This window comes from Ursus arctos, chromosome X (assembly GCF_023065955.2).
Source record: "Ursus arctos isolate Adak ecotype North America chromosome X, UrsArc2.0, whole genome shotgun sequence".
Taxonomy (NCBI): Eukaryota; Metazoa; Chordata; class Mammalia; order Carnivora; family Ursidae; genus Ursus; species Ursus arctos.
Window position 1 is genome coordinate 119,746,634 of NC_079873.1, and position 25,337 is coordinate 119,771,970.

The 25,337-nt window shown below is 44.5% G+C and overlaps 1 protein-coding gene across 1 annotated transcript in view; it reads left to right on the plus strand.

Moving 5' to 3' along the window:
• Positions 1–25,337, plus strand: part of GPC4 (glypican 4) — a 102,561-nt gene that overhangs the window by 68,524 nt on the left and 8,700 nt on the right. The window contains exons 2-4 of the mRNA XM_026520615.4: positions 762–920; positions 13,628–14,019; positions 24,859–25,024. Coding sequence (XP_026376400.1) covers positions 762–920; positions 13,628–14,019; positions 24,859–25,024 — 717 coding nt within the window. The remainder of the gene's footprint in view (positions 1–761; positions 921–13,627; positions 14,020–24,858; positions 25,025–25,337) is intronic.

Below are 25,337 nucleotides of genomic sequence, written 5' to 3' on the forward strand. Positions count from 1 at the left end.
CTGCTGGTGTACTTGCTCAATCTTTGGCTCTCATGTATTTTATTTTATTTTTTATTTTATTTTTGGGGCGGGGGGAAGGGGCAGAGGGAGAGGGAGAAGCAGACTCCCCACTGAGCAGGGAGCCCGATGCGGGGCTCGATCCCAGGACCCCAGGATCACGCCCTGAGCCAAAGGCAGATGCTTCACCGACTGAGCCACCCAGGCGCCCCTGTCATGTATTTTATAAATCATTCTTCATTAAGGTGTACCCTCTCTTGGAATATAAACTCCCAAAAGCTGGAAAAACTTATGTTTCATTTGTATGATTTGTACAGTCATTATTTAGCATAGAATCTTGAATAATTTATTTTTTTTTAAAAAAGCCTCAGCTCTATCTTGAGTGATACTGTTTATTGGCCACACTGATTTTCCTGTGGTGTAGCAGACTTCTTGATTTCAAAAGTTCTGTCGTTTGTAGGTGGCTTTATTGTTTTAGCATTCCCATAAAGGAATGGATGCTTTTAGTTTATTTATCCCCCAACATGGGGCTCGAACCCTCGACCCTGAGATCAGGAGTTGCATGCTGTACCCGACTGAGCCTGCCAGCTGCCTCAGATGTTTTTAGTTTTAGTAGAACTTTTCAAATACACACGATGCCTAGGCTTTTGCGGGAGCCTCACAGGTGGAAGTGAAGCAGAGTGTGTGCACTTAAGCCACACTCTTGCCTCTTGGACTTGATGAGTGATGATGGGGATTGATTGTCCTACAATTTTATCTTCCAGGTGATCATTTGAAGATCTGTCCCCAGGGCTATACCTGCTGCTCTCAGGAGATGGAGGAGAAATACAGCCTGCAAAGTAAAGATGATTTCAAAAGTGTGGTCAGCGAACAGTGCAATCACTTGCAAGCCATCTTTGCTTCCCGTTACAAGAAGTTTGACGGTAGGTGTGGGAACTTTGGTCCAAGTAAGCGTCCATATGTGCTTTGTTCTTGAATTTGTTTGACACCTTTTATGCAAGTTGCGTTTTAGAGGTGACAATTCAGTTTGTACGATTGCTTTAGCTAGAATCTGTATGGTAGGCATCATGGAAATACGGTCGCAGGGAGCCAAAAAAGAGATTGAGGTAGTTGAATTGAAAGGCTTTCATTTATTTTCTTGGGTGAACACAAAATGGCGTTGTTGACGTAAGTCACTTAAAAAAAGAACAACAACATCTCCCTGATAAAAAGCAGGCACCTGAAAGCTTAGAATAAGCATAGAGATTCTGCAGTCCTGGGTTTCAAATTAAATTTCAAACTGGATTTCCCAGAAACAACTAGAATTCCTAGAAGCCCTGTAGAACACAGATAGGCTGAAAACTCGGCTCTTGAGTTTGCATGCAGCAGTGACCCAGAAGTAGCCGCTGTATTTATGATTGTTGCTAAGCTGGGCTTCATCCCTTAGCTGGCCCTTTGGCTTAGTCTAGCCATGTAAAGCCACGACCAAACCCATTTCAGCCCCCTGTGCCCAATGTGAATTCTCGTACGCGCGCCGTCGTTTAATAGTGGAGAAATAGCCAATATGAGCCAAATGAGAGGCACTTCCATCGTATCTGAAGCAGTGTTACAGATAATAGACTTTAAAAACTATAGAGTATGGGGTCCAAAACACCTCAGGATTCTCTTCTCTGGTGCTCTTCACTCAGTTTGAAGATTGTTATGAAGTAGATTTAATTTTAATAGGAATGATTTCCTTTGTGCCTGTTTTAAAGGCCATTCTCATTACATAGTACCTTTGAAGCATGCTTTTCTTGACATTATGTGTGGTGAAGAGTACAAGGCAAATTTTCGAGATGTGAAATGTCTTTGCGTATTTCTGCAAAGGGCTTGTTGCCATGGTGAGAAGTTGGACTAAATTCGATTTATATAGCTGATAAGGCAGGCCGCAGCTACAGAACAGGTTGTATTTCAAATGTTGGCTTTTGAGATTCGTTATTTGAAACTTATAACCGATTTAATAAGTGTTAGGTTCCCAGGCTAGACCATGAGAGCATATTTAATCTGTAATGTAGTTGAACGAAAGTTTTCTCTATGTAGTGTGTCGTTTATCGTACCCATTTTACCACCAGTTACTATGCAAAATTGTGTTCAGTCTTGATTTTATCTCCTCCTCTTCCTGGATGGATAAAAGTGTTTTATGTATCTATATATCCTGTTTATTAGTCCACACCCCCCCACACACACACACCTGCTGTAACTATAAAGAATACTTAACAACATGTTAGCACCACTTGAAGATGGGTGTTATTGTCAAAAGACATCATTAAGCCACCTCTGTCTCTCTGGGTCACTAAACTATTAGTATAATTATTGAAAAGACTGGTGTTCGCTTGACTCTGGCATTTCTCGTTCAAGACAGTAACCTTAGCATTTTCTTTTACTTTGGGGAGAATACTTAGAAAGATAATCAGATGGCCATCTTTGAAAGCTTGAGATGCTGATATATAAAAATGACCCCTTGGGGTTTAATAAGGGCATTCAGAAGGAAAGAGTCCTGCTCTTTACAAATGGCTAGCCTGTTGGTAGCATGATGGAATGGAGATAAAGCTGTTTTCAAGTTCTGCCACCTCCATGTCACCCCACTTCCTGTTAGACCTGTCTCCTTCTGGTACAGAGCCCACAGACCTTAGTGACCTCTCTCGCCTACAGGCCTGCTGCTTTAGCTAGTCTTTCCCCTTCTCACTCCCCATGGTTTTATAGCATTACTCGTATGATTCCAGTGTGTAGTTTTTAAAAAGCTATACAGAGAAACACTATCAGTAAGTGTTAACATATGCTTTTTTAAAAAGGACGGAAAAATAGTTTCTCTGGCCCTTCCCTACCAGGTTTCACATTCAATAAATGTGTTAACACTGTTTCTTTATCAGTTTCAAAACTGGTCATGAAAAGCAATTATGAAACTTTAGTTTGTTTCTTCTGACTTCAAATTAAAATATGGCATAGACAATAAAGGTAGTGAGCGCAGATTAGCTTTCTTTTGAAGGAGTAGTATTTGAAATGTGTTTGGTCTGGAGATCAGAACGGAGCTGGGACACATTGCCTATTTACTCCAAACTAGGTTTTCTGAGATAATTAAATACTTTTGTATGGTAAAACCTCAGTTGACTGGTATCCAACAAACCGTAATCCTCAAGTGGGTGCTGCGTTTGTTGACTGCTTTTTAAGGATGGCAGTTAGGACCCGCCAACACCCCTCAGGCCTAAAGAAGAAGTTGAGTGAAATTGTATAGGGGAATGTCTTGATGCTCAGAAATCTAAGGCCAGGGTGGTTGGTCAAAGAATTGTCCAGGCCATTATGGAGGACAAGGCCAAGGTTATTGATGTGAATGGAAGAGAGGAGATTGGGCCGAGCAACAAGATGGCGGCTGGAGAACCATGCTGGGGCGGCAAGGTAGACAGGAAGAAGGCTGGCAAGTCCTGAGGAAACAGGAGAGGGACACATGGAAACCTGCAAGGTCAGGCAACTTCAGAAGAGCATCTTTTGCCCTCTCTACGCTTAAGGTATTTAAAAGTGGTCACCCTGAGCCCAGGCAACTTCCTCTAACGCCAAAACTGAAGTCCCGTTTATGAGATACTGCTTCTTTCTAAGGCCGGAACAACTAATTTGTTATAAACTTAAAAAAAAGAGTATTTATTTATTAGAGAGCTCACATAAGTGGTGGGGGAGGGGAGGGGCACAGGGAGAGGGAGAAGCAGCCCGATCCCAGGACCCGGAGATCATGACCTGAGCCGCCAAAGGCCGACACTTCACCGACTGAGCCACCCAGGCGCCCCTGTTAGAAACTTTTCAACAAAAATAAGGATCGCAGGCTTTTAGTGGGTCAGCCTTCTTTAACTAGAAATCATCCCATCGCCTCAAATTTCTGTCCTTCCTCCTCGAGGAGCCCCAGAGTTCAAGTGCCAGTTGTGGCGTTTCGGGGCCAGTTCCCTTATCTCTAAAGGCTTTTTCTGTTCTCCACGTTTACGTGTTTTACACGTTTACGTTTTTTCTTGTTTGCCCATCTAAAGAGATTATACAGCCTATAAATCCGTTTTGAATTTGGAAACTGTGTGCATGTGTGTGTTTTCAGACCTGGGTAAAGTACTTCCTTAGGCAACATCTCTCCCCACCAAAATTCTCAGGGTTCTCCTATTTTAAACTTGTACATCCGAGCTTAAGGTCTCACCTGTTTTTTTTGTACACCATCATCTGCCTTATGGACTCTTTACCTGAGGACGGTCTGTACCAGCAACGCTGTCCTAGGCTAGAGACCTTGAGCTAGCGTGAGAGTGGCAGAGCGAACTGCTCCCCCTCTTGGTGAGTTCTGGGAAAAAAAAATTTTTTTTTTGAAGTAGAACTACTAATTAACATAGCTGAATGGGTTATCTCATGAATATGCTAATCAGATGCTCAGTTCAGGGGGCTTTGAAAGAATTGCCAGGCAAAGGAATAGAAATAATAGAAGTGGGGCATAATCCGTGTTTTGGGACCACAACATAAAGGCCCACCCCAAAATGTCGCATTTTGTGAGAGACTAGTTGTTTTTAAAAGAAGCATAGTTCAAACAACCCAAATAGATTAAGAAGATTAGAGCTGCCACGTTAAATCTCTTCTTGAATCACATAGTAAAAATGATGTCACAAGTATGAAAATACATTTTTTGCTGAACTTCCCAACGCCAACGGTTTGCCTGTTAAAGAAATCTTAAGGAGGTAGGGATTTCTGATGCTAGTCCAGTGCAGAAAGTCTGTTAATTCCTCGTTTTCAGGAACAAGTGTAGTAACTTCAGGAGCCCGAGCACATTGAATTGTCCGCCTGGTTCTGTTGTGAACCCCCTGTGACCTGGGGCAATTAACTGGGTCTCAGTTTTCCCATCCATAAAATGAGGGGGTTGAGCTAGATGCTCTCTAAAGACCCTTTCAGTTCTAAAGATTCTGTGACTCTTCGAAACACGTGACTAGAGCAGCTGCTTCAGTGAAAGCTCTTACAAGATGTTCATTAGCTGCCTGTCTGGTACCCTCTATTTTCCTGCTATCATTTCTTCACTCCGCTACTTTCCCCAGGTCTTTGAAAACCCTCCCATGAGCCTGAAGCTTGTTAACTCGAATAATAGTAGAAATTTTCTGAATTAGCTTAACACGCACATAAAAGAAATAATTGTCTGTCCCATCTATCTGCACGGGCCAAGTGTAAATCAAAGTGGCCACCCTTCCCTTAAGCCCTCAAGCCCCCTTGTTTTCTATCATTTCACAAAGGCAGGGCGCGTCGCACTTTGCAGATTTAGCCAAATCTGTCTTTTAATCACTGACTGGAAATTTCCCAGAGTCCACACCGGCCATCCCTTCATTAGGCCAGTTGGAAAACCAGCGTGGAGGCACGGGGAGGTGACAGCATTAGAATGCGCAGGCCCATGAAAGCAGTGACCTCGGTGGGAGGAAGCTGGCCACTCACCTTAAAAGGCAAATGCGCAAATGCGTCCGACTAAGCTTTGTGGCCATTAGCTAAGCTGAAATTTCTGGAATTTTCCTGACCTCTGACCTTCACTGTTTTTTCAACTACGTGGTTTTATTCTTATCCTTTGCTCCTCCATATTCACTGCCTCAAGAGCCCCCCCCGGGGGGGAGGTTTTTACATTTATGAAAAACAAGTCTTAAATATCCTCCAAATAAGTGTGTCATAGAAATGTAGAGCATCCATACATCCTGGCGGTTGCTTTTTAATCTTCACCTCAGATTTGATCCATTCAGACGTTTAAAAACCCGTGGTGCTTGTTTGAACCTCTGCTGTAGTACAGCGGACAACATTTCACAGGACGAGTAGCTGCGGGACTGCGAAGAGAGACACGAGGCCTTCTGGCCGTCCCGCGAATGTCGCGCTCTTTCCAGATCCTCATGTGAAGGGTCTTTGATTTCGTTGGAAGGCACTACTCCTCTTTTCTTTAACAATTCTATTTTCTTTTCCTTCCATGTGAAGGGGACTAAAATGCCGGGCATTTTTGCTGACTCTTTTGTAATCTCTCTGTGAAACTGGACGAAAAAGAACCACCGCCAGCTTACTGTAATCAAATCAAGAGCTCAGACAAAACACACACATTTCTGTATTGACAAAGGTTTTCTGCCTCCTGAGTTGTTATCTGAAGTGTGACCAATTGTGGCTCTAGCACGGGCTATCTGGTCAGATTGGAAATGCTTGTGCAACTTCCAGGGAGCCCCGAGCCCTGGCGCGGGGGGCCTCTGCTGTTAGCTTTGACTTCTTAAGAAGTCACGGCAGCAGCAAGAAGCAGCCGATCTGTTCGGAGGCAAGTAAATAAAATGGAAGAGCTTCAGCTGAACGGCTTTTATCTACACTGTTGGTTCGTTGGACTTGGAGCCTGGGAGTTGAGAACGCTGTTGTTCCTCTCTGCCTACCCTCCTCTGTGTGTCTGTCTGTCCAGGCAAAGAAAAGGGCGTATTCGATCTAGCACTGCCTCCCAACTGATTGGGGGAATTCTCAAGCCAGCCAGGCCTTTCTTATTGTCCCTGCCCAGCTCTATCTCCCCTCCCCTTGCAAGAATTGGCAAAGCCATTGAAACTCTTGTAATAAATATGACTCAGCCAGAGTGTTTCGTGAGCACACCTTTTCTGGAGGTCAGTGTGTCAGAAGTCTTGAACACATTCATACCCTTTGATTTAGTCATTTAGATATTTATCTCAAGGAAAGAAAGATTTCTGTACAAGGGTGTTCATCACAGCATTACTTACAATAATGACAAATAGGAAATCGATCTAAATGTTCCATGATGACGCTGGTCTGTCCACATGGTGTCATGTATCTGCAGTTGTTACCAATGAGGTTTCTGAAGGATCTTTAATCACATAGGAAAGGCTAAGCATACGGTGTTACCGGAGAACAGGGTACAGATAACGATACGATCTCAAGCCTGCAACAATACATATCTTCATAGGAAAAAGAGAATCTGACAAAGCGTTGTTGCCGTCTTTTAGTAGTAGGGTTATCGGCAGTTTGTTTATATTTTCTTCATATCTCGCCATACATTTTAAATTGCTACAATTTGAATGGGATACTTGATAGGAAAAAAATTGCATTTTTTTATGAAAAAAAGAAATGCTTTGGTGCCATTTTTAGAAAATATTTGGGGTTTATTCCCCCCATAAAGTATCACAGTGGTCACTATAGACAGAAAAATGCATGGAAACCTCCAGCAATTAAGTTAAACAAATAGAATAAGGGAAGTAAAGTACTCTGGGAATGCATGAAGAAGGTACTATATTTTTCTGGTTATAAAATGTCACTGAAAAATTTGGGTGAACAAAATTGAGAAACATTTATTGAAAAAAACTACCCCAGGTCCCTAGCAACTGTTGTATTTACGTCAGCATTGTATTTGCCTCATCTTTTTTGTGCAGGTTGATGCAAATTGGAATCGTAACAGAGTATTGTTACTTTGTGTGCTGATTTTTCTCTTGATAATAGGTCCTGAGCACCTAGACCATATGAGAAGGTCTGTATGTGAGGCCGTAAAATAGATCCACGTAGAGGTTAGTATATGGCACCCTTGGGCCCGCTGCTCCAGCCTCTTGGTTTCCTTAAACATCCCCTCAGCCTCCTCCTCAGGCCCTTGCATGGGAAGGCATGTGTGTGTTAAAGGGAATTGGCTAGCTGGTGTACCCTTGGTATGGATGGAATGGGGACCAGCAGAAGGCTTAACAGTCTTTAGCCCATGTCTCTGGCTACAGTAGCATGAGACCGGGGCCCTGAGAGATAACATAAGGAGCTTTAGCATTCAAAATGGATTAACTAAGAGAATTAACCTTGTGGAAAAAGAGCCATGCGTACTTTGGCGGGTCCCTAGCACCGTTTCAAATGTTCGCAGCCCCCTAGTAAGGGCTGCAGTTGGCCATCTCGCCCTGTCGTCCTAGGGGTGGTCTGTTGATGTGCTATCAGTTGATGAACCTTAGTCAAGGACGTGGCCTTTTAGTACAGCCTGCCCTCGCAGGCACTTTTGAGGAGTAAGATTATGGCAAGGTAGAGGAAAGTGCCTGCTGAAAACTTAAACAGACATTACCGAAAAAGCAAGACCGAGGGAGGAGATTGTCAGAGACCAAAGTTTCCGTTTCGTTTCAGTCCGTAAGATGCTTGCTTAATCTCCTTTTTCTCTTACATTCGTCGATGCTTATGTTAGCTGTTCTTGATTAAATGTGTGATCTCCGGTGAAAGGGTGAATAGAACTCTTTGAGTTTTCTTAACAGTGGGAAAAATATGATTTGTAGTACTTACAAGGAGGCTTCTTTTCTCAGGAATTTTGTTGGGGTGGTAACTTAATGTTCGCACACCGTGCCAGGGCTGTGAAGTACAGTCTTGACAGTAAAGAGGAAATTAATCCTTCGACATAAAAGGCTGCTTCCTAATAATAGAAATACAAGGTGGTAATTTATAACACGCAGCCAAGTGGATTGAATAGAAAGGGCTTCCAGTCTCTTCAGGTCGTGGGTTAGTTGTAGAATGTTTTCTAGCTCATTAATCAATAGCCAGTCAATTGTTTATAATGGAAGAATTTTGAATGTTTATTTGATGCAAGACTGAGTGGCTGGGGATAGAAGAATATGATCTTCTTCGTTCTTTTAAAAGAGGGTATTTGCGTAGAAAACTTTTATATGGAAAAGGTGATCTCTCATTCTAGTTTTTCCCATGTTAAACTGATACTACTGACATTCAGAATAATCCATTTTAGAGCTGGAAGATACTTTCAGTCCCCTAGCTCAGCCCTTGTACTGAGCGGACTTCCGGCAGATGAGGTGCGTGGGGGGGGGTCTGGGGGTTGACCTGCCACTTCATTCTTAATTTTCCTTTCCCCGATTCTTTGCTTAATCTTTACCCTGATCTGTGTTTATATATGTGTGATGTGTGTGATACTCTCTTTTAATGGAAAACCTCTTGCATGGGTTGAGGTTTCTCCCTTGAGTATTTTCCACTCAGTGGTCGCTCCCACCCGTGTAGATGTCTGGGACGTTTCACAGCATTGGAAGCCAGAGCATTAAGCATTTCCTTTGACTAAATCGCTCCCAGCTTTATAATGCCCTGGGTCTTCTTAACTGAGCTCTAGCAACTTTGGCTTAATTTATGTTCCCCGAGCTGGATGATATTTGTGCCGGGAGAGATAAAAACCGGCCTTACGAGATTTTTAAAGTGACTGTAGATAGGAAGAAACCCTAAAGGTGACAGTAAGAACACTTCACCGATTACAAGTGCCCCTTTATTGAGCACCTCTGGCGCGTTGGGCGTGATCCCTATGAGTTGAGCAGTAACAGAGTCCTATTATGGATGAGGCCAAAGAAAATCAGACAGGTTAGACCTTCTGTCCATTCAAGGTCACACAGCTCGTAAGTGAGGGATCCCATGCTTTCCGCACCGTGTCCCACCGGTTTAGGTAGGTAGCATGTTACAGTGTTTGTTTCCACCCCCGTGCCAGGTGCTCATCCATGAGCCCTGGGAGTAGCAGTTGCTTGATCCTTCAAATGTAAACACTTAAGCCTCCAAACTGAAAGCTGAAGGAGAAATAAACCCTGATCACCTGTAGCGTCACTTGAAACAGACTGCCCGCCCCACGTTTTCCCCCAATACAAGCAGTTGCCTCAAGGGAGATCTAATTCCCAATTAACTAAGCTTCTGATCATTGCGGAATCCTGGGGTACACTGCTGTGGCTGGGCTGAGCCTCTCTCAGCCACGGAGTGTCTTATAATTGGCTTCAAGCATAATGATTAAGAAGGAATGATTGCTAGGTGTCTTGGGCCTCCACAGTTCCTTAGCAGTGAAGATCGGACTCTGCTCCTGAATTCTGAATAATGGGGGGAAAAGTGAAGAAGAACATTACAGCGATTAATGAAGCGGCTACTGATGGCCGTGGACCGGGACCCGAATGTCTGATTTTGTTCTATTCTTCATTGTAGAAGAAAGTGTCCTAGGAAGAAAAGGAGTGCGGATGCAAAAGAGTTATACACGAACCTGTGAAAGCTGCTAGTTTGATAGGAGGAGCAGATGTAAAAGCTTCCCCCCCCACTCTCTCCTTTTTTCTCCTTAGTTGATATTGGACCTAACTGGTATGGATTTTAGAATTTAAATTATATCTGCCATCCTTACAAGGTCTCTGAGTATTTTAAAACTTGCTCTATGAAATGAAGGATGAAGGATTTTATAGGTGCTTTAAAACTCTCTGGTGCGCGTAAAACCATGTGTGGAGGGTTGGCGGTATGGCGAAGGTGAATTGGATGAAGGGAGTTGGTCGTCTTGGAAATGTTGATTACAGTCTGATTGGGCAAGAAGGTGAAGATGTGGTAAAACTGGGTGCTTTGATTTGAACCCATAATAGCCACTCAGTACATACTGAGTGCGTAGCCATTAGGAGGGATTCAATGATCAGATTTTAACTTGTTATGTCAGTTTTATAGAATTTCTGTATATAGCCCACTCAGACGGTCTTTATAGTTGCAACTTATGTGGCCATACTGAAGAGTCTCTTCAAGTGTGTCAGAAATCAATTTTCTGAACAATCAAAGGAATTAGAATTGAGTATGTATGTAGCACCAGGCTAATCTCTTAAAGTTTAAATGAACATCACACACGGCACACGTGCACGCGCATACACGCGCGCGCCCTAGACAGAATTTGAGTCATGGGAGCCAAAGTAAGGTCCATGGTGGTGGTGGACAGAGGGCATGCTGGTTTGAAATAATCCTCTTAATTCGATCATTTCTCTTATACGCCAAAGCAGCTACACTATACAGAGAAACACCAACCCATAGCTTCTTGATCTGAATGAGGAACTCTTCCGAGACTTTTTTTTTCCCCATAAAATGTTCAGTATCTTAGCATTTCTTTGACCTGGAGCACTTTGAGGCCTAAACAACGAACTCTGGCATTGTATAGCTGTTTTAGATTAAAACACCTCTGAAATGCCTCTCTGCCCCCACCCTTAAAACCTATGCAACTCTAGGTGCCATTCACTAGAAATGCAAGTGAGTATTCAGTTACTTATTAAATGAGTCATCAAAGCACAAGTCAAATAATTTCCAACATCCTACTTCTACACTAAATGATGTGTGCCAATTTTATGAGCAATATCATAAAAATCCAATATTAGGGAAGGACCTGTGGTTGCCTTTGGAATCTTCTCTTTTGGATCGCGAAATATCAATAGCAGTGGATTGACACAAGGCTTGCGTATTGATCTCAGTGACCAGGCTTTAGTTTCCCAGCATGTGAGAGCTATGTGTGCAACCTACGGGGCACGTACTAGCGCGGCTTGGCGTACCTTCTTTACTATGTCCCGGGTAAACCAGCAGCCCTTGGCAGGGGTGCTAGGAATTCCAGCAAGGTATGGGAAGTGGACCAGATGACGTTTCCAGGGCGCTTCTTACCCCAACACGCCCCAGCTTTGAATTCTAGAAAAGTGCTGCCTGCATCTGGACACTTAGTTGAGAGACTCCATACAAGAAAGTTTATCCCCCCGCCCACCCAAACATCATAAATCACACCCAAGAATGCAAGAAAAAAATGGAAAAAACCCAAGTCATTGGAAAGACATTCTCCTCTAATTAAAACGTTTAACCCGTATGCTCCATATTTAGCACAGCCCCGAGCTGGTGTTGATTGCTATTGAGGGGTGAAATGGGACACGTTTCCTTGGCTAGAGCAGTGGTTCTCAAACATTAGGGGAAGCAGAGTCACAGATGGCTAGGCTCCATGCCCAGGGTCTCTGATCCGATGGGCTTAGGGTGGGGCCCAAGAACTTGGATTTCTAGCAAATGTCCTGGTGATGTGGTGTTGATGCTGGCCTGTCGTGGGACCACACTTAAGCATCACTTGGGACTTTGGAGAGAATTAGAGACTTCTCAGGTACCTGATTTGAGTGATGCTTTTCATATGCTTCCCCTTGCTCCTTGTGTACTTTCTGGGCTTCTTCCAGGGAGAGAACTTGGGTTAAAAACTCCAGGCTGTGTGCTTGTAATGGAGGCGAGGAGTTGACTTGCGTCTCTACCCCCCCCCCCCCCCACCTTTTTAGCTCTTCAGAGGGAATCCATTTCCCTTAGTCTCCTGGAAGAGCACCCAGGAAATACAAAACAAGCGAAACTCAACCAGAGGAAAAGGAAAGAGCTCCTCTCCCCACAGAAATACCCCTCAAACAAAATGCATAGTTTGAAAAGCTGGAACCCAAAAGACTGTGGACTTTCAGGCTCCAGCCACCATGAGGTGATGAGCTGGGGGCACAGGTGTGGGATTTCATGGAAGTAAGCAGTCACACACACCCTCTCCAAAAGGCTTCATTGTTTCCAGTGCAGATTTTGAGAAACTGTCGGAAAGTGGTTTTCAGCCTCTGATTTGCCCACACAATCTGAGAAGATAATGGCTTCGTTGCGCTATTGCATTTTGAGAAGATTGCTAATGTTCTTCTGGCTTCAAAGGAAGCACCGGATTTTTTTCTTCTCCGTGTTCACTTGGAGGCACTTTCTTAATTGATGTGGTCCTTATATTTTGCTTTAGTATTTATTACATTTCCTGCCGTTAAACTTAATTGTAAAGTGTTTATTTTTATACCAGCCATAGATTCCTTAAGAATAATCGTTACAGATACACCATTAGCTCTTTTCTTCTTTGAATGGCCTAACAAAAGCTTCAGGAGAAACTAATTTGCCCTTTGTACTTAAGACATTAAAATCTTTTAACGCTCAGCCCAGAAAGTAAGTGTGAAATAACCAGGTATTCTTATGTATCTTTCTCCGTTATCTTCCCTGTTGTCCTTTAAATGTACCAAATCTGTGGTTAAGTCTGCTAGGCATTGCATGTCCCGTCCCCCCCCTTCTTTCCCTCTCTCCCCACTTTCCTCCCCCACAGAATCTCATGATGTTACCATATGAATCCTTTAAGAACCCGAGGTCAAGTTGGATACCCCAATTTGTAGCAGTGTCACAGGGATCACCTGAGAACTTATTTTGAGAAAACTTCGGTGCTAGCTTTTGTGGTATTTCATTATGTTTCTTGGCCTCCAGCATGTACCAGGCAGTGTTCTTGCATGTTCCGAAGATGTCAGGAGAAAAGAAAAAAAATCGTGTCCAAGTAAAACAACATGTTTTGAAAATACCTGTCCTGGTGTCAGGTTTCAGTCAGGAGGCATCGTTAGCTTTGGTTTAGATTCTTGCAGCAGGAAGTTTGGCACACCTCGTGTTTTAGATTTCATGTACCCATTTTTATCCAGTTCTTTATTTACCTTGTGACTGAAAGAGAGACGCGTCTCTGTGTGTGTGTGTGTGTGTCTGTGTGTGTGTGTCTGTGTGTGTGTCTGTGTGTGTGCGTGCGCGCCCATGTGTACGTGTGTGTTTTATATTGACTCCTGAGAAGCTGTTGTTCTAAAGTAATCATCTTTCCCCTCTTAGGTGTAGACCCGTGTAAGTGACTTTGTGACTTGTGACCTAGATTTCCTTTCATTGACACGAAGAGAAATTGACCTTATATACGAGTGTGTTTTCCAATTTCATTTTGTCATTTTTTCCCCGGTTTTCAAATTGACCTGAAAACCACTTTGTTACTTAATTACTGGAAACCCTTTCTTTCTTTTTTCTTTTGTTTTGTTTTTAGAATTCTTCAAAGAACTACTGGAAAATGCAGAGAAATCCCTGAATGACATGTTTGTGAAGACCTATGGCCGCTTATACATGCAAAATTCGGAGCTATTTAAAGATCTCTTCGGGGAGCTGAAGCGCTACTACGTGGCCGGAAGCGTGAACCTGGAAGAAATGCTAAGCGACTTCTGGGCTCGCCTTCTGGAGCGGATGTTCCGCCTGGTGAACTCCCAGTACCACTTCACCGACGAGTACCTGGAATGCGTGAGCAAGTACACGGAGCAGCTGAAGCCCTTCGGGGACGTCCCCCGGAAACTGAAGCTGCAGGTGACGCGCGCTTTTGTAGCCGCCCGCACTTTCGCTCAAGGCTTAGCGGTCGCAAGAGACGTCGTGAGCAAAGTCTCCGTGGTAAGTGCCGTTTGCATCCTGTGTGTTTGTTTTTTGTTTCGTTTTAAAAGAAAGTTTGGGGGATGCCTGGGTGGTGTAGTCCGTTGAGCATCAGACTCTTGATTTCGATTCAGGTCATGATCGTGGGGTCGTGGGATTGAGCCCCAAGTCGGGCTCTACACTCAGTGGGGAGTCTGCTTGGGGTTCTCTCTGTCCCTCTCTCCCTCTTGTTTGTGCGCTCTCTCTCTCTCTCTCTCTCAAATAAATAAATTAAAAAAAAGAAAGTTTGGAAGGTAGAAAAATCAGTAGAATCCCATGGGCTCGATAACCATTTTCTTCTGTTCTGCTCTCTTCTTTCTCTTGGCCTTTCCCTCACACTCTTTATTCTGCTACAGGGGCACCCTGTCGTTAGAGACCATGCTGTGATGAACATCATTCTATAACATCATCCTTTCCAGTGGTTTCTTTGGTAGCTCTTTTTGGGAAGCAAAATGTATGTTCACTTTGGAACCTTAATTTTCAGAATGGGTTTAGTATCGCCATACTCCTTTCAGCTCCCGTTCGACTTCCCCTCCAGAGAAAGAAAGAAAGGCTGCGTATTTGGTTGCTTTGAGTGACTAGGTTTGGGCCTGCTAGTTACAGTCTAGAGCAGTATTTAACATGCATTAGTACGTGGCTCCTTGTTTGAAGGTATACTTAGAACTCCTTAGAAGGCAGAGCATTTATGACAGTTAGTGGGGGCCACATGCTCTTGACTTACGGCTTCGTTTATAGAGAAAATGAAATTGTAATATGTAGGCAAGAGCGGATGAAATGAGGTGCATTCCCCTCATTTGTAAGCTGAAGGAATTGGACAGTGTTCTTTGAAGCCAGCTAAGGAGGTCTTTCAGGGGCCTCCTTGACGAGACGCAAGGGATACGTGGGGAGTCGTCCAGCGAGTGAGACTGCATCTGTGACTTTACCTCCTGGCTGCACCAGAGAAGCTTTGCTTTCCTCGCTTTTCAAAGTAGAGGGTTTTGGTGGTTTTGTTTCTGTTTCTGTTTTTTTTTTTTTTTTAGGATTTTATTTATCTATTTTGAGAAAGAAAGAGCAAGCAAGGGGAGGGAGAGAGAATGTTGAGCAGACTCCCCGCTGAGCGTGGAGTCCAACCCCGGGCTCTATCTCATGACCCTGAGATCTGAGCCAAAATCAAGAATTGGACACTTAACTGACTGAGCCACCCAGGTGCCCCTCAAAGTAGAGTTTTGAGCAAGATTTCAAAGGGGAAAGAGTTCTATGCCTCCTTCACTCCATGCTCCCCCAGAATAAAATGAAACTTGAAAACTTCTTGAAGGCCTTTCTGCCTCTACCCTTCCATGACTTAATACTGGCAAAGAAACAGTAATCTGGGGCAAGTTACCTTTGGAAGACTGATCTTGGTGCTGTTACATTTCAGCCCTCAGGTGAAAAGCCAAATTGTAGTCCATTTGCTGAAAACATTTGCAGATAGAAGGACAGCAGCTTCTGCTTAGGGCTTTTGGTTGTTTTGAGGACTGAAGGGAGTGGTCAAAACGAACACTGAACAGCAGTACAAACACGTGGAACATCAGTCGGATTGCCTATCAGTTCATTCAGAGTTCGGGTGACCACGTAATTTGTTGTCCGAACCAGGATGCTCGTTGTCTAAGCTGAGAGGTGCTTATGACCGGTCACACAGACCGCATGTGCTGCTGGGTCTGAGAAAGCAACCAGCTTGTTCTGAGCAGACCAGGCTTCATGGTTACCCTCGTGAGAGAGGAAACTTAGACGTTAACCCAGTGAAGGTAGGATTGTAAAGAATTGTATACCATAAAAATTCGGTGTTTCTAGGACGTTCCATCCTGGGATTGGTTGCCTTCATTATCGCGGGTCTGGGTGTTCTCGCTCATCTCCAGGCACATAAACTTTCGGCAAACCACAGTTCTTTCCAGCATGTTTTTGTTGACTCCTTTTCCTCCTGATCTCCTCCTTATAAATCGCAAACATTTATTGGGGCATATGAGGGTGGGTGGAAGCAAGTGTGGGGGTTGATGGTTATAATTAGAGGAAAAATCTGATTCCTGAACCTCTGCGGACCCCAGCAACCGTTACGAAGCTTGCAGATGCTCATCTCAGAGTCCTGAGACAAGCTACATGGTAGCTCACCTAACACTTTTGCCCTCCTTCGTCGACTCCTTGCGTTCATCCTCAGCTGAGCAGGCAGAAGGGCGCTGCTGTGTGATTTGAATGAGTGCGTGTGTCTGCACACTCGAGCCGAAGAGAAAGGCAAGACGCAGAAAGTCCTTTGCAAGCATCAAAAAAAAAATGGTTGCTTTCCATTAGCCATCCCCCTTTCAGTTCTTGGGCAGAGGGGCCAGGCCGGCAGAAGTCTGGTTAGCCTCACTTTGCTAGGTCGGAGCCCCTTCGAGAACCAAGATTCCAGAACCTCCAACTCGCAGTGAAACAGGAAGTGATTTAGAGACCCTTCCTTGCAGATTTAGAAGGTCAAGGGCTAGAAAGCTTGCCATTGTCCACTCCACCCCACCTCCCAGGGTAGGGAGAAGGAAGCAGTTGTGGCTTCCCCGTGTCACATTCTTCTTGACACGGTTCTCAGAATTCATGGTGGGAAATCCATAAGATTGGCTTTTGTATATAAGATTCAAACACTCTTAACTATACAATAAAGAGTATGTGACTCAAAACAAGAGTCACAATTTCTGGTGTTTCTTTTGGTATGAATTTTTTTTAAGCAAGAGATTTCCTGTGTACCTTAGTATTGTTAAGTTGTTTGAGAAAGTTCCTTTCTAAATATAACCCTAAATTTGCTTCAGAATTGATCTGTATTCTACTTTCATTGTATTTTCTCATATTTGCGTAAGAGATATTTGCGTAGTTATATGAGAATACAATGAATATATGCTATAAGGCTTAATTTACTTTGAGTAAACATTGCTTGCCAATTGTTTAGTTAGAAATACTCTGTTATGTCTACTTTAAAAGTTGAACTTGTAACTGGAAACTTTTTAATAATGCTTTGCTTCCCTACTGAGCTTCTTCTAGCCTTTAAGGACTGATTCGCAATCAAACCCTTCAACTAAGTTGGGTCATGTTATCTAAATGACACAGTGATAAGATACTCAGGCATCAGGTCAGTTTCTAAAGGAGTTAAAACACAAATTTTTGAAAAATTTCCCATCTATGTAATGTTTCTGCCTAGAAGCATGCAAGGAATACTTGGATATTTGGGAAAATATTTATTGTGTTAATTTCTGGAGTATGACTACCAAATAAACAGGGATTTTAATTTAAGATACAGTGGGATGGGGAAGACAATAAATGATCTGACTCTCAAAACCTTCTTTCAAATTGAACATGTTGGAAAGAAAATCTACAGTTGCTGTCCCGGGGTTGTCTGAGGTGGGACTAGAGCCACCCAAGAAATAGACGTCCCTTCTTTTGGTGTCCAGTAGAATGAATTACCTTGGGCTTGGAAAAGACCATTCTCTAATTAAAGAGAGTCTCTAATTTTCTAATTAAAGAGAGTCACTTCACCAACCTCATCTACAAAGATGTCTCTGAAAGTCAAATATGAGAAGCACTGGGGCCGTGGGGGCTAGTTACTGCATACTTAACCCTGTTCCCATTTTCTCTTCGTAAGTGAATGCCCTGTTTTTCCAGCTTACTTTTGCCACACAAGGGTTGTGGTTAAATGCTGAGCAATGATTTGATTATCACTAAGCCTTTTAAAGGCCATTAGCACCAGTAAGCCTAACTTACTTAAGAGAAAGTCACTTCTTAGTCCAAGTGTACTTGCCTTGCTTCAGATTTTTGGGCCCAAACGTGCAGTGATTGCAGCTTGCTCCACTGAGCTTTACAATTCCAACTGCAGGAAAGTTCCCTTAATTAGTAACAAATGGTTCAAGAGCACCCTGGCACTACACATCTCTGACGTACTCCTTCGTTACTTGTCATGGTTCATGATGCATTTCTTATTTACCTGCTCTAGCAGCAGTTTTGCCTGGAAGGGCGAAGTCTGTTGTGGTCTTTCAAAAATGCACGAGTGGTTACATGCACCATGAAAATGAATAGCTCCTATGCCAAAGAGAGTTGCATTCTTATGGTTTCAATTAACACTGACATAATGGGACTATGTCTACACCCCCACCCCAAACTCCAGGGGCTATAATTAGAAATCAGTGCCTTACCATTGTGATGTCTAAATGCTTGTCCTGCCTTGAGAACCATTTCCATTGCCCCCCTTCAATTTCATCTGTTCACAATGCCCCAACACCTACAACATTATGTTGCCATTTCCTGCATCATTATAAATGTAAATTGTAATAAAGGTCTATACAAAAAGCTTTTTAGAAGCTAGGTGTAGACACTTGTTCAACCCTGAATATTTGTTTATGCTCACAACCTTAAACAACTAGAATGCAAAGAGGAAGGTGGGACTCTAGCTGATAGTGGGGGAGGAAGTGGGACGGTAGGAGCATCAGAAGTGTTAAGGACTTGAGACAGCGTGCTCTCAGGATGAAAATCGAGCCCTCAGCGGGGAAGTTAATACACCAGTGCTTCAGTTTTATCTACAGTGTGTCAATAAATATTCCTTAATGGGCCCTGGTTTGTTTCACATTTTTTGTTGTCTTTAGAATTCTATTACCAGGGGAATAGGAACATCTCATCCTCCTTTCTTCGTCTGTATGCAGTGAATTCAAACTAGGAAGTTGTTGGCGCCCCTGGCGGGCTCAGTCACTTAAGCATCTGCCTTCGGCTCAGATTATGATCCGAGGGTCCTGGGATGAGTCCCGCGTCAGGCTCCCTGCTCAGCGGGGACTCTGCTCCTCCCTCTCCGCCTGCTCATGCTCGCTCGCTCTCAATCTCCATCTCTCTCTCTCTCTCTCAAATAAATAAATAAAATCTTGAAAAAACCCCTAGGAAGTTGTTGAATAAACTCATCACATCTCACAGCATGTTTGGGCTCCCTATCTTTTTTTTTTTTTTTTTACCATAATTTTGGGAAATATTTCCCCTTATTTTTAGTGGGTGCTTATGTTACCAAGCAACAGATAAAATCTAGGTCTTTTTTGTTTGCTTGGTGCTATTGGCTTTGCAGACCAAAAAAATGTTGCAGCAAATGTATGTTAGGGACCGGAATAAGCTAAAAGGAAATGTGTTTTTAACTTCGGTGCGGCATGCTGACTGCCATCACTGTGCAGTGTGGCTTAAGGCTCGCTCGGAATTACCGAAATGAAATCCAGGTTGCACGAAGAGTTCTTCTCCAGCAGTTTTCTTTTCTTTTTCTTTTTTTTTTCTTTCAGGCTGCTTGCAGTAGTTTTTAATGTGGTGTTTGGAAAATGCAGGTTATTGAGTAGAAAGTCTCAATCTATATTAAAAGAGTCTTTGCAGAGAAGGGGACTTTTCTGCAAAGGCTTTTTATAGCAGAAATGGCGTGCATATATCAATGTCAGATGAATACTGGGTGGCAGGAATGAGTATCTTACAAAAGAGAAATGAGGATTGTCCACCTCCCGCCCCCCCCCACACCCCCACTGACTTTTATCATGAAACACAGACAGCCTCCTAAAATCCTAAGGCACCTCAGTGTTTAGAAATACCTTGGTCAGTCTTGAAGGATTTTATAAGATTTGGAAATTGGCTATTAATATCTTGTCATTATGGGTCAGTAACTCGGATAGATTTTGATTTGAGGACATATAGAAGTATTGAGTCCAGGGGCGCCTGGGTGGCACAGCGGTTAAAGCGTCTGCCTTCGGCTCAGGGCGTGATCCCGGTGTTCCGGGTTCGAGCCCCACGTCAGGCTCCTCCTCTATGAGCCTGCTTCTTCCTCTCCCACTCCCCCTGCTTGTGTTCCCTCTCTCACTGGCTGTCTCTATCTCTGTCAAATAAATAAATAAATAAATCTTTAAAAAAAAAAAAAAAAAAAGAAGTATTGAGTCCAGATGATATCCCCTTTCTACCATACTGTCCCCCAAAACTAGACAAGTCAGGCCACCTCATTCTTACATGAATAATGTCGAACCCTTTTTCTTGCATAATATCCCACTTCCTAATAGAAATCGATCATCTCTGCTACATTTAGCCATAATTCTTTCAAAACTCTTAGCCAAAATTCTTTTAAAACTTTGGTAAAATATGTGCGTTGTTTTCTGGCGTTTTTGTTTGTATGTTTAAGTGAGCTCTTTTTTTCTCCATGCACAGCAGTGTTTACTGGAGCTTTTGAATTCGTTGTGAGCAGGGGCCAGTGGGTGGTATATATATATTTTTTCCTTGCCCCTGTGGCATCTTGACCCGTCGTGAAGATGTAGCATTGGCTGAGTAAGCCGTCGTTGTCCTGTGGATTGAATCCTAACTTGCCCTCCAACGTAAAAAGTATTTCACTTTGTCACTAAATTTGAAAGCCGCAAATTCTCACCGGAAAACCAGCCAGCCTCCTAGCTGAGCATTCCCTGTGTGTGGCTCCCCTGTGCTAGGTCCGGGGCGCTATGGAGAACGACCAAGCTCCGTGTGCTGCCCTCAAGTTTCTTTCACTGTTCTGTTGCTCAAAAGAAGCTGTTCTCATACACATCAAGGAAGAAGCTGAGTGTCCCTGCTCTACAACCAGAATGCCCCCATCGAGATCTTGGCCATTCCCTTGAGGATCTCGTGTGAGTCCCTTAATCTCTTTGGACCTCTGCTTTCACATCTGTGAAATGAAATGATAATACGCCTCTCATATGGTTATTTGGAGGCTTAAATGAGTTAATACATGCAAAGTACTTAGAAGAGAGCCTAGCCGGTAGTAAGCACTCTGTAACTATCTCATATAGCAATAAAATCCAATAAAAGCTCTCTGTAGACAGCTAATTCTGACGTAGAACAGAATCTTCTTCTCTTCAGTTTTGACATCAAGACTCTTCGTGATTGTGAAACCATAGAAGCTAAAGAAGCGTTTTTTCTTGAGACCATTGATCCGTTCTTTGTGTCAGTGGTTCAAAGGGGGAAGGGAGGAGTGTACAGTTTTCCCTCCTCTGTTTCTAAATATCGTTTGGAGAAATAACTGATCTCTAAGAGAGGTCTGAAAAATGTGCCTTTTAGCAAAGCCATCATAACACCCCACTCCCACCCCAGCCCCAAGGATTCTGGCATTGGGGCTCAACAGACCCTTCTCAACAAAAGGAAGACCTCAAATGTTAGTCAAGAGTTGTGACCCAAAGGAACAATTATGTTGAACATTTTAAGTGGCATGTCGTGCCATAGAGACTCAGTATATAACTGAGGGTTAAAAGACGACCTTGGAGTATAGTTGCCCCTTGTGTTAATCCCCACGTGGCAGGATCTACCACTTGGACTTGGGGGCCCCACGTAAACGTCTTTAGTAAGTAAGTTATTTAGAGACTCAAGAAACAATTGATTTTGAGGATTATGAGGGAGTAGGATATGAATGAACTTGAATTTTTTTCTAATTTTTTGTTTTAAAGATTTATTTATTTGGGGGGGGTGCTTGTGAAGGAGTCAGGGCAGAGGGAGAGGGAGAACAGAGTTCCCACTGAGCAGGGAGCCCAACGCTGGATCCCAGGACCCCAGGCTCATGACCTGAGCCGAAGGAAGATACTTAACTGCCTGAGCCACCCAGGCGCCCCTGAACTTGAATTTCTACTTAAAATAAATAAAGCCGCAGAACGAAGGTCTTTGAGGATTCCAAAAGATAGGCAGCCATTTTGTTTCTCCACTGGGTACTCCAGAGCCAAAAGGGAGAAGTGGTCCTTGGCACCCTGGGTTGACCATCCTGAGCTTGGTCGGGTCCGTGAGAGTGGGGACCTAAGGCCTGGGGAGTGGTCACATTATTGGTACTTCCTCTGGTTGGCTGAGCATTGCAGGGAACCCCTGTTTCTTTGTTTCCTGACTGTGTTAAAACCCTTCTCTAGGGGCCCCTGGGTGGTTCAGTTGGTTAAGCGTCTGCTTTCAGTTCAGGTCATGATCTCGGGGTCCTGGGATGAGGCCCTGCATCGAGCTCCCTGCTTAGCAGGGTGCCTGCTTCTCTCTCTCCCTCTGCCCCTCCCCCTCACTTGTGCATGCTCTCTCTCTCCAATAAGTAACATCTTTAAAAAAAAAAAAAAAAGCCCTTTTCTGTACCAGGACCTCATTCCCACACAAGGCTTTTGTTCCCCAAGTCTGAATAATGTGAAGTTGCATGTAATGGTGTAAGGAGTGATCCTGAGACCACAGACTCGGTCTGACTTTCTGCAGCCTGGGTATCGCACATGTCCTTGCCCATCGCGGCTTTCTTAGAACTTGGCCATCTCTCTTCTCAGTTCTGGTATTTACTATTTCCGTAGCATGTTAGAGCTAAGTTCTGGGTGACCGTTTGTAGTAGTTAGACAGCCGGTCACACGCGGAGCATGAGCCAGTACTTAGCCAAACCCACTTTCATAATCTTCCTTTAATAAAACTCTACTGTGTCATTTTGTTTGGTCCCGGTCTTTAAAACTTGAGCCGACATCTCCGTGTGTAGTAGACCAGGTCTACGTCACAGATTTGACTTAGAGTGGAACAAAGGATAGAGTGGACCAGAGAGACTGAAGAAAACAAATGGAAAGGTCTTTTGGGGGGAAAAAGAAAAGTTTGTCGAAGAGAACTATTGCATTTTAGATTTTTGCTTATTTCCTAAGGGCCCACACCATATTGGAATGTGTTTGTGCTTTCTAGAACAGGTTCCCTACGCCAGTACAGAGATTCCTACTTGCTACCTAATCACAAGTGCATTCCAGAGTAATCCGCAATAGGAGATAGGTGCTCAGTAACTATTTGTTGATACTTGAGCTTTGTACAGTTTCCGTGGTCGGGCATGGTTTCCGCTGAGGCATGAGATTGCCACGGGCTGTTCTCGGATTTCTCATAGGCATTTACATACGAACTCGTCACTTCTCTGTAATAGGGCCCTTTAGCGGTATCATCCACGTGGAACCGAACTGTAGCAAGAAAGAGGAAAACAAGTGTGCGTGAGATGAGAGTTTCACGGCTTGTGTTGAAGATCTGTCTGGGAACTGTTGGATAAGGTGCGGTACCAGAATCGGAGGTAGCAGGGGGACCGTCAGCAAGTCTGTTCATCAGTGTGGCCTTGCTTTTCTTCTCTCTTAAATGTGAGAGCCGGACGATGTGACCTCTAAGGCCCCTTCCAACTCTGGCTTCTGTGATCCTGGGATTCTCCAGCCACCTCCTCATGCCAGGCCTATTGGCTCATCTGTAAAGTGAGGGGGTGGGGCGGACAGGTATTGAAGTCTTAACTATTGGTGACTTCAAAAGCATGGACCTTTAGCTATCCATAAGATCTAGCCCTCCAGACTGGCCAGCCTCCCCCGCCCAGCGTGTTGGGTAGCCAAGATTTCACTGCCCATTAAAGCACAGTGAAAAGGACTAATGTGGGCCCAGTTAAAACTGCGGTGAAGTCCTAATTCTTGGGAGGGAATGTTGACTTTGACATACACAATTACCACCTTGTTGTTGGAGGCTCCCGCCCCGCCCCCTTCAGGCCAGAGTTCTGGTGGGGATAAGAGGCGGGGTGTGTGTGTACATCAGATAGGAGCCCAGTGGTGTTAAGTTTTCCTCCTGACAGTTCTAATCCCTCGTTCCTGTTCTAAGGGTAGGGTTGATAAGCGGTCTCCAAAGTCACACTCCAGAGCAGGTGAGGTGCCCCCCAGCATCTGTTCGCTGCGCCGGCCGGTATCCGCTTTCAAAAGCGCGCGCAGAACACTGCTTGGTACTGATAGTGACTCCGAGAGCACAGGGTGAGGCGGAGGGAACAAGACGGCAGGAACCCTGGGTTAGCTGCCCTTGCGTGATGGCTGGCAGTGATCCTTCCTAAGCATTGATGAAGGTCAGGACAGGTGGAAGGCGCTCTTGCGTGCCTAAGACAGTGTCACTGGAGAGGAGCAGAAAGGGGACACAAAGTCTCGTTCCTCTGCGGAGGACAGCCAGTCCTGCTTTTATCTTTGCTGCTGCCCTTCCTCGTGAACTTTTCGTAGCCCCCTGTGCCCTGCCCAATGGTCTCTCTCTTTCTGCCTGGTCTTCACGTGCCTCTCAGTTCTGGTCACCCACACGCTCCTCCCTGGGCAGCCAGCCGTCTTTCCCACAATTCCTCAACCGCAGGCACTCGGCACTCTCCCTGGTGGGCCTGTTCTCCCTTCCATTGGCCAATTAAATCCAGCTCTTTCTTCCCAATGTAACTGAAGTCTCCTGTCCCCCATCGAGTGTTCCCTGAGCACCTGTGCTTTACTGTTCCCAGGTCTTGGAAGGCCTTCGCCTCACCCCAAGTTTAAATGCAGTCACATTCTTGCCTGTAGAACACGTTAGGTGCCCTGCTACACCTTGATGGGGAGCTACGTGTCAAAGGCAGACCCAGTGGTGGTACAGGCCACAGCAGGCCATGTGCCGTGGGCAGGAGAAGGTCGTCTCTACTCCTGTGTCTCCGGGCCGATCCTGGAATTGCATGCTTATGAGGACTTTGGAAAAATTGAGCCATATACAATGAATGAGAGTGAGAGTGAGTGAGTGTGAGAGAGAGAGAGAGAGCGAGCGAGCGGGATGGAGCAAGCATGGGAGTCCACAGGGTGGGAAGGACATGCACCTGGGTCATTGACAGTCAAGCTGTGTTCTTCCCTCTCCCCCACCCACCTTCTTCCCCGCAGACCCCTTTCTTTTATCTCCTCTTCCTCTAGAAGCAGCAGGCCGGGCCCGCTCAGTGTGATGCATCATAGCTCATTGTTAAGTTGAATTCATGGCCAGACCTTCAAGATCAACTTGATGCACTTGGAATTTCTGTTATCGCTGCCCCACCATTGTCTCTGTCTTCTCCCCAACCAGGTCAACCCCACCGTCCAGTGTACCCACGCCTTGCTGAGGATGACCTACTGCTCACACTGCCAGGGGCTCGTGAGTGTGAAGCCGTGTTACAACTACTGCTCGAACATCATGAGAGGCTGTCTGGCCAACCAAGGGGATCTCGATTTTGAATGGAACAATTTCATAGGTGAGTTGAGGGAGGGAGGGATTTGGGGCGCCGGGGAGAGCTCAGCTACTGGCCACAGGGAATATTGTAATTATCGTCCGTAAAGTTCTTCTGTTCCTTACTTATTGTTTGCCAGGGTTCTAACTGTACTCAGAGTTCACACCATGCTACAAGTAAATGTGCCCTTGAACGAATGGTGGCATTACTGAAGACCTCAGACATGGTGAATGCCAAGGTCTCATAACGAGATGTGACTTTTTGGCATTTCCCCCGAAAGGTCTGTTTTAGTTATGTTCACACATAGGCTTGTGTCCCTGTAAATGCTGGAGTACAG